This window comes from Trichomycterus rosablanca, chromosome 12 (assembly GCF_030014385.1).
Source record: "Trichomycterus rosablanca isolate fTriRos1 chromosome 12, fTriRos1.hap1, whole genome shotgun sequence".
Taxonomy (NCBI): Eukaryota; Metazoa; Chordata; class Actinopteri; order Siluriformes; family Trichomycteridae; genus Trichomycterus; species Trichomycterus rosablanca.
In genome coordinates, this window is record NC_085999.1 from 2,903,929 (window position 1) to 2,917,587 (window position 13,659).

A 13,659-nucleotide genomic window follows, 5' to 3' on the forward strand; every position below is an offset into this window, starting at 1 on the left:
TCAGTCTGAAAAAACCTTAAAAATAGGACGAGCAGTGAAGATAAACCGCTGACAGAAGCATTGACGTGTGTGTGCGCCTTTAAGAGAGACGCTCTGTTCACAGTATCGATATAAGTGATTCATGAGTCGATTCATTTTATGTGAAGCGTAAGTTTCTTTTCTCGGTTATCTCTCCGTGTTTACTGTTATTAATTAAATGTCGTGGTTTTAAATAAACACCAGCTACTACAGAACATTGTGTGACTCTCTTACATTAAAAAGCTTAAATAAAAAGCTTCCATTAAACTGCTATTAGCACAGATCTGTAACCGAGTCAGACTCGTTCCGTCTGTGGAGCTAAAAGTTTTCTGTCAGTCAGAGCAGATGATCCTGAACTATGTATGATGCACAACGTTCATCATGTTATTTTAGGTCATGAAGAGCTTTCACGATGGTTTCTGTACGATGGTTGATGAATGGTGATGTGATGGTTGGTGCTTCGTAGCTCAAAGTCTGGATCAATCCACTGAGCTGTTAAGCTTAACACGGTCTTTATATATCACACGATCGGATATTGATCTATAGCCGATCGATCGTTCCATCTCTACTCTTAACTAAATAACTGCTGCCCTCTGTTCACGCAGGTGGTCCTTCCTACCTTCATCCTGGAGAAGCGTTCTCTGCTAGAGATGTACGCAGACTTCATGTCGTACCCCGACCTTTTCGTGGCCGTAACCGACGGCTCCAGTCCCATGGAGCGCATGGTCCGATTCGTGGAATATTACCTGACTTCGTTCCACGAAGGCCGCAAGGGTGCCATTGCCAAGAAGCCGTACAACCCCATCATTGGCGAGACGTTCCACTGCTCCTGGAGAGTGCCAAAGAGTGTGCCGCCTCAAGAAGGCATTCAGAAAGAGGGTTCCGGTGCTGCTCAGGACTGCCACCATGTGCGCTTTGTGGCCGAACAGGTCTCTCACCACCCGCCTGTCTCGGGCTTTTATGCTGAATGTCCGGAGAGGCAGATGTGTGTAAACACGCACGTGTGGACAAAGAGCAAGTTCATGGGAATGTCTATTGGTGTTTCCATGATTGGAGAAGGTAAGGCCTGATGCACAGGGGTTTTTAAGGCTACTGTGTGGGTATAGCACCTGTCAAAAGGGGGCAAATAATTTTCCATCTACTAGATTCTATATTAAATATCCTAAACGTCATCTGCTTGTATGATTTAGTCTGTAATAGTGCAGCTTTTAGAAAGCAGACAAGCCAAGAAAGGATTTATTGACATTTAAATGTAACAGATGATGAGCAGTATGTTGAGCAAGCAAATCCACGTCCAGACAAACAACACTGACCAGATACTGGACAGTCAGCATCTTCCAGACAACAAGAGCCTCAGATTTATGGCTCACAAAACCCATCTGATGTTTGTTTCGAAACAGCCCCCTCCTTTCCCCATTTCATCAGGGTGGCAGCAGGTCCAGTTTTCCTGTAAAGCTCTACCCTGGACAGGGTGCCAATCCATTGCAGGGTTTAACCCCCCCCCCCCCCCCCCCCCCCCCCAAGAAAAGTTGGGATCTGTGATTTGTTCATTCTCTTGAATTTTTATTTAACTTTAATTTCCAGTGCTTTCACTGATCATTGTAGTTTTTAAATCAAAACGCTTGTAAGGCGCCCAGGTGGCGCTTGCACACCAGCACTGAGTTTCTGAACTCCCCGGTGCTGCCTCCGGTCGGCTGGGCGCCATCTGGCGAGCATAATTGGCAGTGCCTGCGTCAGATACGGAGATTGGCCACCGTATCTGCAGGGTGGGGGCTGGACTATGTGTGGGCGGGTGAGTCTTCATACGATGTGTAAGGACCCTGATTGGCGGATGAGACGCCTGTGCAGAATGCAGGGGCGAGAAGAGGAGGGCTGTGTACGTGTCGAAAGAGGCGTGTACAGCGACGTGCTCTCCTCAGATGCAATCTGGCAGCGGAAGACAAAATTGAGTCGCTAAATTGCAGAAAATGCATAAAAAATATATAAAAAAACGCTTGTAAAAATATTTTATGTCGCACTCAAAAGGATAGGACGGGTCACAATAAGAATAAAGTTTATAGAATATTCAAGAAACATTTTCTAATAAGCAGGCGAATTGATAACAGGTGAAAGAATCATGACTTGGTATGACATGAGGATACACCAAATCCTCAGTCTTTACAATAAATGATGGTCATGGCTCACCACTTTGTGCCCAGCTTTATGAGGGTATTGCCAATCAGATCAAAAGATTGCAAATAGTTTAACTCCTTCACCGTCTACTGTACATTATATTGTGGAGAGATTCAGGGAATTAACAGAAATCTCAGAAACCACTTTTGAATGTGTGTGAGCTTCGAAACCATCAGGCTACTGTGATTGAACCAGCTTCATGAGGGTATTGCCAGTCAGATCTAAAGATTGCAGATAGTTTAACTCTTTCACCGTCTACTGTACATAATAGGGATGTAACGATGCACCAATACACAGTTAAAAATCGATGCATTTTTGCCACGATTTAAATCGATAATTCAAGTAAAATGAATCGACATTCACTTTAAACAGCGAAGGGCACGTGCGCCAGCCACCTCGCCTGGTTGCCAAATCGAGCCTTATCCAAAATGGGTGAAAATTCAAAGGTTGCGGTGGTGATTTATGCCTGACTTGGCAACTTTAGAACTACGCAGTTCTAGAAAAAAGGTGAAGATGTGGAACTTGAGGATGCCCCCTTCTTTTTCAAATCAGAAGTGTGGTTTCCTCAAGACCGAAAATGATAAAAGATAATGGACAAAACAACAGGATACTGAACTACACATAGTGCAACGAACATGATAAACATAATAAACATATAAACCGGCACCACAGTGAGAAGCTCCGGTCACCCCGCGTCAGCGAAAATCAAACCAAGCGCGTTTACATGAGGTGCGCTGGTATTTTCGTGGCAAAAGATATGAGGCCATTTTCAGTAGTTGAAAATGAGAGATTTCGATTGCTGGTTAACACACTGGAGCCTAAATACTGCGTTCCATCACGCCTGCACTTTAGCCATACTGTAATGCCAGGACTTTACTTTACAGCACTTTACTTTACAGCACTTTACTTTACAGCACTTTACTTTACAGCACTTTACTTTACAGCACTTTACTTTACAGCACTTTACCAAGCTTGGAAGGAGCACAGGCAAAACCTTAGTTTATTTATTTGAGGTTACTTTCTTCTTTTTTTTTTTTTACCCCCTTTTTCTCCCCTTTTTAGCGCATCCAATTGTTCAATTAGCATCGTGCTTCCTCTCTGTCTATGCCGAACCCTGCCCTGACGGAGGTGATTGAAGCTAACCCGTATCCCCTCCGAAACACGAGCAGCAGCCAGATGCATCTTTGCCACCCACACATTGACGAGTTTGGCGCCACCTAGCGTTGCATGCGGAGAGACACACCCTAAGGGCACCCTCTCCCATCTCCGCGTAAGCGCCTCCAATCATCCGGCAGAGTACGCGATCGCATTCTGACAGAGAGAGACCCACATCCGGTTCTTTGTCCCACCCCCCACATGAGCAACCGGCCAATCGTTGCTCATATAGCCACTCAGCTTCGAACCGGTAAAGCAAGGCTGGATTCGATACCACGCTTCTCAGAATCCAGCCCTGGTTGCAGCGCGTTTCTTTTTACCGCTGCGCCACCTGAGCGGCGAGGTTACTTTCTTTGTTTGTATTATTTATTTATTTATTATATAATGTGGGATTTGTTTTAAAATTTCATTAGTTTTTTACACATGTGAAATGTGAGGGGAAATGTGCAGCATCGTTTTTGGTTTTGTTTTTTATTTAGATAAATAAAAGCTAAGCGCACATGCATTATTCTATTTTATTTTTTAAAGAGAAATAATGAAAGGAAACTTTGTCCTCATTTGTCTTTAATTTCATTTTGTTTAAAAAAATCGGGGGAAAATCGTATCGTGAACTCAGTATCGTGTATCGTATCGTGGGTAGAGTGTGTATCGTTACATCCCTAGTACATAATATTGTGGAAAGATTCAGGGAATTAGCAGAAATCTCAGTCCATGTAGAGCAAGGCCGGAAACCACTTTAGAATGTGTGTGAGCTTCGAAACCATCAGGCTACCTGATACATTTCTTTGCATATTTGCATGTGTTTCCTTCAGGTTTTTTTTTACACTTGGCAAAACATGCAGAAGGTGGTCTGGCTATTTTAAAATGCCCTGAAGTCCGTGTTGCTCTGCGATGGATTGCTAGTGTAGTCAAATAAATGCATTTTTTTTTTCATTCAGTTGTTAATTGATCCCCCATCACCAAATTGAAAGCACTGTAAATGCAGCTGACTGCTGTTGCAAGACGGCACTGCAGCGGTAACACGCATTCATTTCAGGAAAGATTAAACAAGCTCACCTTAAGATCTGTTTTATTTAACAGACTGTGTAGTGCATTCATTTTTCTATTACTACACCACGAGTGAAGAGATTTATTTATTACCTGGTTGTGGTTGATTTTTTTTTTTTTTTATATTTATTCATTATATGTTTGGTGTGGCGTTTTTTTCTCAGGTAATCTGCACTTGTTAGAGCACGGTGAAGAGTACACGTTTACTTTACCGTCAGCTTACGCCCGCTCCATCCTCACCGTACCCTGGGTGGAGCTGGGCGGAAAAGTCAACGTCAACTGCGCCAAGACTGGCTACAGCGCAACCATCACCTTTCAGACCAAGCCTTTCTATGGCGGCAAGCTGCACAGGTAAGGTGGCACAAGATGGCATTACTGTGGCATTAATAATTGGATCTGAGTCACTATTCGATTTCCCAGAAATCCATAACATTAAAACCACCTCCTTGTTTCTACACTCACTGTCCATTTTATCAGCTCCACTCACCATATAGAAGCACTTTGTAGTTCTACAATTACTGACTGTAGTCCATCTGTTCCTCTACATACCTTTTTAACCTGCTTTCATGCTGTTCTTCAATGGTCAGGACCACCACAGAGCAGGTATTATTTAGGTGGTGGATCATTCTCAGCACTGCAGTGACATTGACATGGTGGTGGTGTGTTAGTGTGTGTTGTGCTGGTATGAGTGGATCAGACACAGCAGCGCTGCTGGAGTTTTTAAATAGCGTGTCCACTCACCGTCCACTCTGTTAGACACTCCTACCTAGTCGGTCCACCTTGTAGACGTAAAGTCAGAGACGATCGCTCATCTATTGCTGCTGTTTGAGTCGGTCATCTTCTAGACCTTCATCAGCGGTCACAGGACGCTGCCCACGGGGCGCTGTTGGCTGGGTGTTTTTGGTTGGTGGACTATTCTCAGTCCAGCAGTGACAGCGAGGTGATCCACTCATACCAGCACCATGTCAGTGTCACTGCAGTGCTGAGAATCATCCACCACCTAAATAATACCTGCTCTGTGGTGGTCCTGTGGGGGGTCCTGACCATTGAAGAACAGGGTGAAAGGGGGGTAACAAAGCATGCAGAGAAACAGATGGACTACAGTCAGTAATTGTAGAACTACAAAGTGCTTCTATATGGTAAGTGGAGCTGATTTAATTATCTCAAATAACCAGTTTCTTATTAGTCTTAGTCTTATTTCTGTATATTTATACTTTCTGATAGTCTCTAAAGACTTTAGTAAGGCCAGAACGTGGATGGTGTACGAGCCAGAGAACCGCTCTACCTGGCATCCGTTTCCATTGTGAAATTTGAGCGTGCGTGTTGTAACAGGATCCTGTTTTTCCTTCCACAGAGTGAGTGCCGAGGTAAAGCACAACCCCACCAACTCAGTAGTGTGTCGCGTGCAGGGGGAATGGAACGGGATCCTCGAGTTCAGCTACAGCAGCGGCGAGACGCGCGTCATGGACGTCACCAAGCTGCCCATAACCAGGAAACGGGTGCGGCCGACCGAGAAGCAGGGACCGTACGAGTCCAGGTGAGGGTGCTGTCAGGCGCCCGCGCGGATGCAGACGTAATCGGCTATGTCTAACGGGGACGTGGGTCGATGAGGCCCCACAATGAAATGACGTCGTGTTTGAAGTGTATTAGTGCATTGGGCCCAGTGATTCCTAGGAAACTGGACCCACAATCTCCCTGACCAGTGTACATCGATGGTTAAACAGAGATATTACTTTAACCTATCAATTATTCTGGTCAGGGTTGCGGTGGGTCCAATTCTCCCAGAAGTACTGGGATTAAGGCCCCCAGATTCTGCACCAGTCTATCATGAGGCTTTGGCCACTTTATGGCCAATCATGTCTGATCATGTGTGGATGCCTGGCCGGCCAATAGCACCTGCTGAGATTGTCCAGGCATAACTCAAACCGACTAGGCATAACATTATGACCACTGACAGGTGAAGTGAATAACACTGGTTATCTCTTCATCACGGCACCCGTTAGTGGGGGGATATATCACACAGCGAGTGAACATTTGATCCTCAAAGCCGATGTTAGAAGCAGGAAAAATGGGCGAGCGTGAGGATCTGAGCGAGTCTGACGAGGGCCAGATCGTGAAGGCTAGACGACCGGGTCAGAGCGTCTCCAAAACTGCAGCTCTTGTGGGGTGTTCCCGGTCTGCAGTGGTCAGTATCTATCAGGAACAGTGGGTAACCGACGACAGGGTCATGGGCGAGCAACAGACGAGCTACTGTAGCTCAGATCACTGAAGAAGTTCTGATAGAAAGGTGTCAGAATACACAGTGCATCACAGTTTGTTGCGTTTGGGGCAGCAAAAGGGGGACCAACACAATATTAGGAAGTGTATATCATTGCATTCCTATCAGATAAATCGTGTGGTAGTGGTGGCTTAGTAATCATAAGGTTGCCAGTTCAAGCCGCCCGTGAGCAAGGTCCTTAACCCTTAATCGCTCAAACTGTATTCAGTCATAATCGTAAGTCACTCTGGATGAAAGCGTCCGCTAAATGCCGAAAATGTAAATCGTGACTAAACCTCGTTTTTCCTTTCAACAGGCGACTGTGGCGGCATGTGACCGAGTCCCTGAAGCAGAAAGACATGGAAAAGGCCACAGAGCACAAGCGCTTTCTGGAGGAGAGACAAAGGAAGGAGGAAAGACACCGCATTGAGACGGAAACCTCATGGAGGACCAAATACTTTGAACGAAAAGTAAACGTGATATTTGGCACCTAGTCATAAACATTTGCTACTCCAGCTTTAGATTTAAAAGACAAAGAATGCCTAGTGAGCTGCCTTGCTGTCTTACCGCCTACATACGCAGCTGCCTCAGTAGAGAGGATTCTAATAAGGCATCGACTTATAAGGCAGGTTATTCGAACGCGCTACTTATGCCTAGTTCACACTACACGATCTTTGCCCTGATTTTCGCTCGGCGACCGGTCGGCGATTGATTTTCCGGGTCGGGAGCAACTCAGCGTTCGCTCGGCGATCAAAACTCGGCTCTCGGTCGCTAAGTGTGAACTATCCAACAACTCGACCTGACCGGCTCGCCCGGATCGAGTTTTCTAGCACGCCAGATATCTGATCTCAGACGGGCAACTGGGAATGAGTGACATGTCGAACAGCCAATGAGAACGCAGGATACAGTGTGAGGGGAAACGCAGGAGAGGACAAGGGCTTAATTAATATAATTTATATCAGGATACACCGACACACATGCGTTTTTTACAGTATTTCTGATTTGATCGTCCTCTACAAAACATAATACCCACGCTGCATTGCAAAACTTACTACAGAACAAGCCATATACTGTTCGTGTTGCCAAATCCACTCAGATTCATTTATTTTTCCTCCTTGATATTACGCTGCACATCAGCGCACAAACCCTTCGATCTCTCGCTACTTGTTGACGTTCATTTTTTTGGACGTGGTGTCGTTAAACTTCTCGTCACTTCTCACGTGTGTTTTTGTAAAGAAAGAAAAAAAGGGAGAACAGAGAAGCTCGCCTGCGATTCCAGTTGGTGATGGATCGTGTAGTGTGAAACCCCCTATCGCCGATCAGTCGTGTAGTGTGAACTGTACAGCGACCTGACCACTTGGAAAGTCGTGTAGTGTGAACTTGTCATTAGACAGCGATTCCATCCGTTTTAGCCTCATGCCATTCAAACCAATGAGATGGGGTGGCACAACGCGCTAGCATGTCGACTAACATCTCCCTCCGTGTACCGAAAACGGTTAAATTCGCTGACGAGCCCGAATTTGCAAATAAACGCACCTGTGCAAGTTTATACAAATTAAAAATCAATAATAATTTATTTACGTTTGAGAATAACTTGGTTTCTCCGCACTGTTTATTTTTCTGTGAGGAAAGTTGTGCCGCACTGAATGCTGGGATTGCCTCCACCGCTAAGGCAGCATCGGATGCTCCCTCGTTCTCGAGTCGAAATAGAGTTGAGATTTTAAGATACCTTACTAGGGAGGATGTTAAGGCGTCTAGGAAATCGAACAGCCTACGTATAGATGACGTAAAATGCTTTCTATGTAGAGAGCGCACTAGGTTTTCGAATGCACACATAATATCAGAAAGTGCTGTTCCTTAAGCGCATCAGCAATAATGAGCAAGTAAAAGTAACCTGATTCAGAAAGCGTGTATGTTGTGCTCCTGATAGGTGCTCTTGATGTTACTTATGGTAGGATTAAAATATATTTCCCTCTGGGCGCTCTGATTCTGTGTTCACTAGGGATGTAACGGTGCACCGAAAGAAGGTTAAAAATCGGTGCGCATGTGCAGCGATTTGAATCGGTTATTCATTTAAGATGAATCGATATTCACTTTAAACAGCAGAGGGCGCTGGCGCTATATATTTTATTACAGAATAAGGGAAATGGGTAGCATTTATTTTGCATAGTTTGCACCTATCTAATAAATAAAAGGACATTCATTATTTAGATGAATTAATTATAAGCAGAAATACAGTATTTTATTTTTACGTAGAAGTACTAAAAGGAAACGTCATAATTTGTCTTCAATTTAATTTAGTTTAAAAAAAATCGTATCGTGAACCCAGTATCGTGAATCGTATCGCACCGTGGATAGAGTGTATCGTTACCTCCCTAGTGTTCACACAAACACAATTGGCTGTGTTTGACGGAGGTAAAGACGTCTGGGGTCTCTGATTGGGGCTTTCACGAATATTTGGGGGCATGGGCTCAGATGAAACTTAGGGTCTGTCCGAAAACCTATTGAGCTCTCTACGTAGACATATTTTACATCGTCCTACACTCCTGAGAAGACGGCTGTTCGACTTCTTAGATACTTTAAAATGCTGCCTAGTAAGGCGCCTTAATTCAAAGCGATAAACTGACCGAATAACGAGGGAGCGTCTGATGCACACGGCGGACGTTCTCTTTAAATGTTAATAAATTCTCATTGATGTTTAATTTGTATAAAGGTGTCGTTTATTTGTAAGTTCAGGCTTGTCAGGGACAGTTTAACCGTTTTCGGTACACGGAGGGAGACGTTAGCTGGCGTGCTAGTGGGTTGTGCCTTCTCAGCCTATCGGTTTGAACGGCCTGAGGGTAACTGTGTCAGAAAGTAAAATCTGCGGTGACGTAATCTGCATAATTTCTAAGTAGTGTGTCCCAAATAATCTTCCTCATGAGTTCAACGTCTTATTAGAATCCTCTCTACTGAGGCAGCTGATCAGGTAGGCAGTAGGCAGCAAGGCAGCTCACTAGGTTGTCGAGCAGACCCTTAGTGTTATTCCCTACATGTGAAATGGCTCAGTGTGGGACCCTAACACTGGCAGGTGATAAAAAGTGGCTGCAGATTAAACACGTTAGAAGGGGCGTGTGGTGATTCGGCTCCCCCTGATCAGATCGGGGGTCGGGCAAGCTGCAGCAGATTCACAATGGGGAATAAGAAATGACTAAATTGGGAGATATGGGGGTGAAATCTGCAGTAGTGAAGTTTCAAAATTCTGTGTTAGAAATATACACTTAATAAATGTATTGTAGTTTTTTACAACCGAAATAAAACATTTGACCGAATCTATCTATAAAATAAATAAATATTTTTAGATGCACAGTAGACCCTTGACTTACGAACGGTTTACGATACGAACATTTTGGGTTACGAGCGATTTTTTTCAACTTTACGAACAGAAATTCGCACGCGAACGAAACACGTGACGTCATGAACAAGTTGACTCTGATCATTCTCTCTCTCTCTCTCTCTCTCTCTCTATATAGATAGATAGATAGATAGATAGATAGATAGATAGATAGATAGACAGACAGACAGACAGACAGACAGACAGATAGATAGATAGATATAGATATATATATATATATATAGACAGTGAGCGAACATTTGGACAGCGGACCGCTTTGTGCAATTGTTAAATGACAATTAAAGAAAAGACAAAAACAGTCAACATTGGATAAGTTTGTCGTAAAAAAATCAAAAATGAAACCTAGTGAGTCCGAAGCAGGTCCCAGTGGTTTGCACATTTAAGATTTAAGAAGAAATATACTTGTATTTTTAACAAAAAAGACTTACATTACATAATTTCTTATGGGAAAAATAGATTTAACTTATAAACATTTTGACTTAAGAACAGCCCTTCAGAACCAATTAAATTCGTAAGTCAAGGGTCCACTGTAGTTTGCTTGAGTAACAAAAATGCATTCATTAATAAGCTTAAGCATGTTCTCTTCTTTTTCCCCCTCCTCACCAGGGTGAAGGCTGGGTATATCACAAGCCGCTGTGGAAGAGTGTTCCAGTGCGGAGTCCCTCCCCGGCAGCCGCCCAGCCTAATCCCTGACCACGGTTTGAACCCTGCTGATCCCTCACCTGCAGGATCCTGATTCTCCGAGCTGTTCCTGGGTTTAATTCTCCCTCTCTTACAAATGAAGGCACACACCCAGAAAACTCACGATTCCTTCTTAATGATTCCTTATATTACGTAATTATGGATGTAATTACTGCTCTGTGGACAGGAGCGGATGACCGGAGTGTTCTCCACCGGCAAGAAACTGATGTTCATAGTCGGCGTCCCTGGTTTGCTAGTTTTTTTATGTTCAGTATAACCGTGAATGATTCAGATCCACAAGGGGGGTCCTGGTGTGCACTGATGTATGTATGTGGTTGATGTTGCCTTAATGGGGATGCTGACAGCATGTGGAAAAATGTTCATGATGATGATGATGCCTAATCTGTGAAGATCGTGTTGGAGAATGCTTTATTAAAATCACTCGATCTTATTATAGAATGCTGTTATCTGACCATGTGGTGGGTCAGAGGTTTTCCAGTTTGTGTAAAATCTTATTTGATGTGCTGTGATGATCAGCAGAAAATACACTGATCAGCCATAACATTAAAACCACCTCCTTACCATATAGAAGCACAATTACTGACTGTAGTCCATCTGTTTCTCTGCATGCCTTGTTAGCCCCCTTTCATGCTGTTCTTCAGTGGTCAGGACCCCCACAGGACCACCACAGAGCAGGTATTATTTAGGTGGTGGATCATTCTCAGCACTGCACTGACATGGTGGTGGTGTGTTAGTGTGTGTTGTGCTGGTATGAGTGGATCAGGCCCAGCAGCGCTGCTGGAGTTTTTAAATACCGTGTCCACTCACTGTCCACTCTATTAGACACTCCTACCTAGTCGGTCCACCTTGTAGATGTAAGGTCAGAGACGATCGCTCATCTATTGCTGCTGTTTGAGTCTAGACCTTCATCAGTGGTCACAGGACGCTGCCCACGGGGCGCTGTTGGCTGGGTATTTTTGGTTGGTGGACTATTCTCAGTCCAGCAGTGACCATGTCCACCGTGTCGGTGTAACTGCAGTGCTGAGAATGATCCACCACCTAAATAATACCTGCTCTGTGGTGGTCCTGTGGCGGTCCTGACCATTGAAGAACAGCATGAAAGGGGGCTAACAAAGCATGCAGAGAAACAGATGGACTACAGTCAGTAATTGTAGAACTACAAAGTGCTTCTATATGGTAAGTGGAGCTGATAAAATGGACAGTGAGTGTAGAAACAAGGAGGTGGTTTTAATGTTATGGCTGATTGGTGTAAGTTGCAGCTTGTAATTCATCAATATTGCTTGATTGATGAAAGAACTTGGTATTTTGACTCCGGGTAAGAATTTCCTCCTTTTCTCTTTCTCATTCTGCCTGTTTATCCATCCGTTGTCGATCCTCAGGTAGAAATTTGCTCTGTTTACCTTTTCCTGATGATCTGAGAGCACAGATCATACTGGTTGAATTGCAGTTCTTTAATCCATTGCTTTTGGTCTTTATTATTCATCTAAGCTCATGTACAGATGTGTAAACCACCTTACAGTATTAAAACCCAAACGATTCACACACAGCTGTGATCTTAAACGCTCGAATTGCGTGCACTAAATGCTCTTTTATTTTTCAATAGAGGCTTTGCTCTGTGTTTTCACCTCTCAGCTGAAACTCTTCGTCTCGAATCGATCAACCAGATGTCAAGTGACGGTAGCTGGCATTTAAGATGTGGTGAAGAAAATATCAATTAAAAAATAAGCCTAACAAGGGTGGGAAGCACTTCAGTAAAGGGAGCAAACACAGACTGTATGAAACTGCACAGACAAAAATCTGTCGTCTCTGTGGAGCGCTTGCAATCCTGCCCAAATAAACAAGTTGTGTAACATGATTTATGTTTGGTAATATAGTGAATATAATATACAGTCATTAATCCTCATGGATTGATGCCCGAACTAGACAGTACTCGACTATTATGTGAATGTTTATTGACTTTCCATTTGCAACCGTCCTGTGCTGCACAACTGATGCTGCAGACGTATTCCTATGCAAACATTTGTACCGGTAAGGTCTCCATATGTGTCGATGCCCAAAAAAAGAAAACATAACATCATTTTTATAATACATTTTAAATAATAAGAGTGACGAGCTCCATGTGACTGAAATATTTTCTTATCTGCTCGTGGTCATTTAACCTGCTTCATATTTTTTGAAACGATGGATGATACAGTATGTAGTGATGCTGAGGTCACTGTTTCTACACTCACTGTCCATTTTATCAGCTCCACTTACCATATAGGAGCACTTTGTAGTTCTACAATTACTGACTGTAGTCCATATGTTTCTCTGCATTCTTTGGACCACCACAGAGCAGGTATTATTTAGGTGGTGGATCATTCTCAGCACTGCATTTACACTGACATGGTGGTGGTGTGTTAGTGCGTGTTGTGCTGGTATGAGTGGATCAGACACAGCAGCGCTGCTGGAGTTTTTAAACACCGTGTCCACTCACTGTCCACTCTATTAGACACTCCTACCTAGTCGGTCCACCTTGTAGATGTAAAGTCAGAGACGATCGCTCATCTATTGCTGCTGTTTGAGTCGGTCATCTTCTAGACCTTCATCAGTGGTCACAGGATGGTCCAGTGGGCTGGACATATTTTTGATTGGTGGACTATTCTCAGTCCAGCAGTGACAGTGAGGTGTTTTAAAAACTCCAGCAGCACTGCTGTGTCTTATCCACTCATACCAGCACAACACACTAATGCTGAGAATGATCCACCACCTAAATAATATTTGCTCTGTGGGGGTGACCATTGAAGAACAGCATGAAAGGGGGTAACAAAGCATGAAGAGAAACAGATGGACTACAGTCAGTAATTGTAGGACTACAAAGTGCTTCTATATGGTAAGTGGAGCTGATAAAATGGACAGTGAGTGTAGAAACATG

The 13,659-nt window shown here is 43.8% G+C and overlaps 1 protein-coding gene across 3 annotated transcripts in view; it reads left to right on the forward strand.

Annotated features, from left to right (window-relative positions):
* Nucleotides 1-11,361, forward strand: part of osbpl11 (oxysterol binding protein-like 11) — a 31,362-nt gene extending 20,001 nt beyond the window's left edge. For all 3 annotated transcript variants that reach the window (XM_063006024.1, XM_063006025.1, XM_063006026.1), the window contains exons 9-13: nucleotides 624-1,077; nucleotides 4,557-4,743; nucleotides 5,747-5,929; nucleotides 6,966-7,119; nucleotides 10,650-11,361. In XM_063006024.1, the coding sequence (XP_062862094.1) occupies nucleotides 624-1,077; nucleotides 4,557-4,743; nucleotides 5,747-5,929; nucleotides 6,966-7,119; nucleotides 10,650-10,736 (1,065 nt within the window). In that variant the 3' untranslated portion in view covers nucleotides 10,737-11,361. The remainder of the gene's footprint in view (nucleotides 1-623; nucleotides 1,078-4,556; nucleotides 4,744-5,746; nucleotides 5,930-6,965; nucleotides 7,120-10,649) is intronic.
* The last annotated feature ends 2,298 nt before the right edge of the window (nucleotides 11,362-13,659 follow it).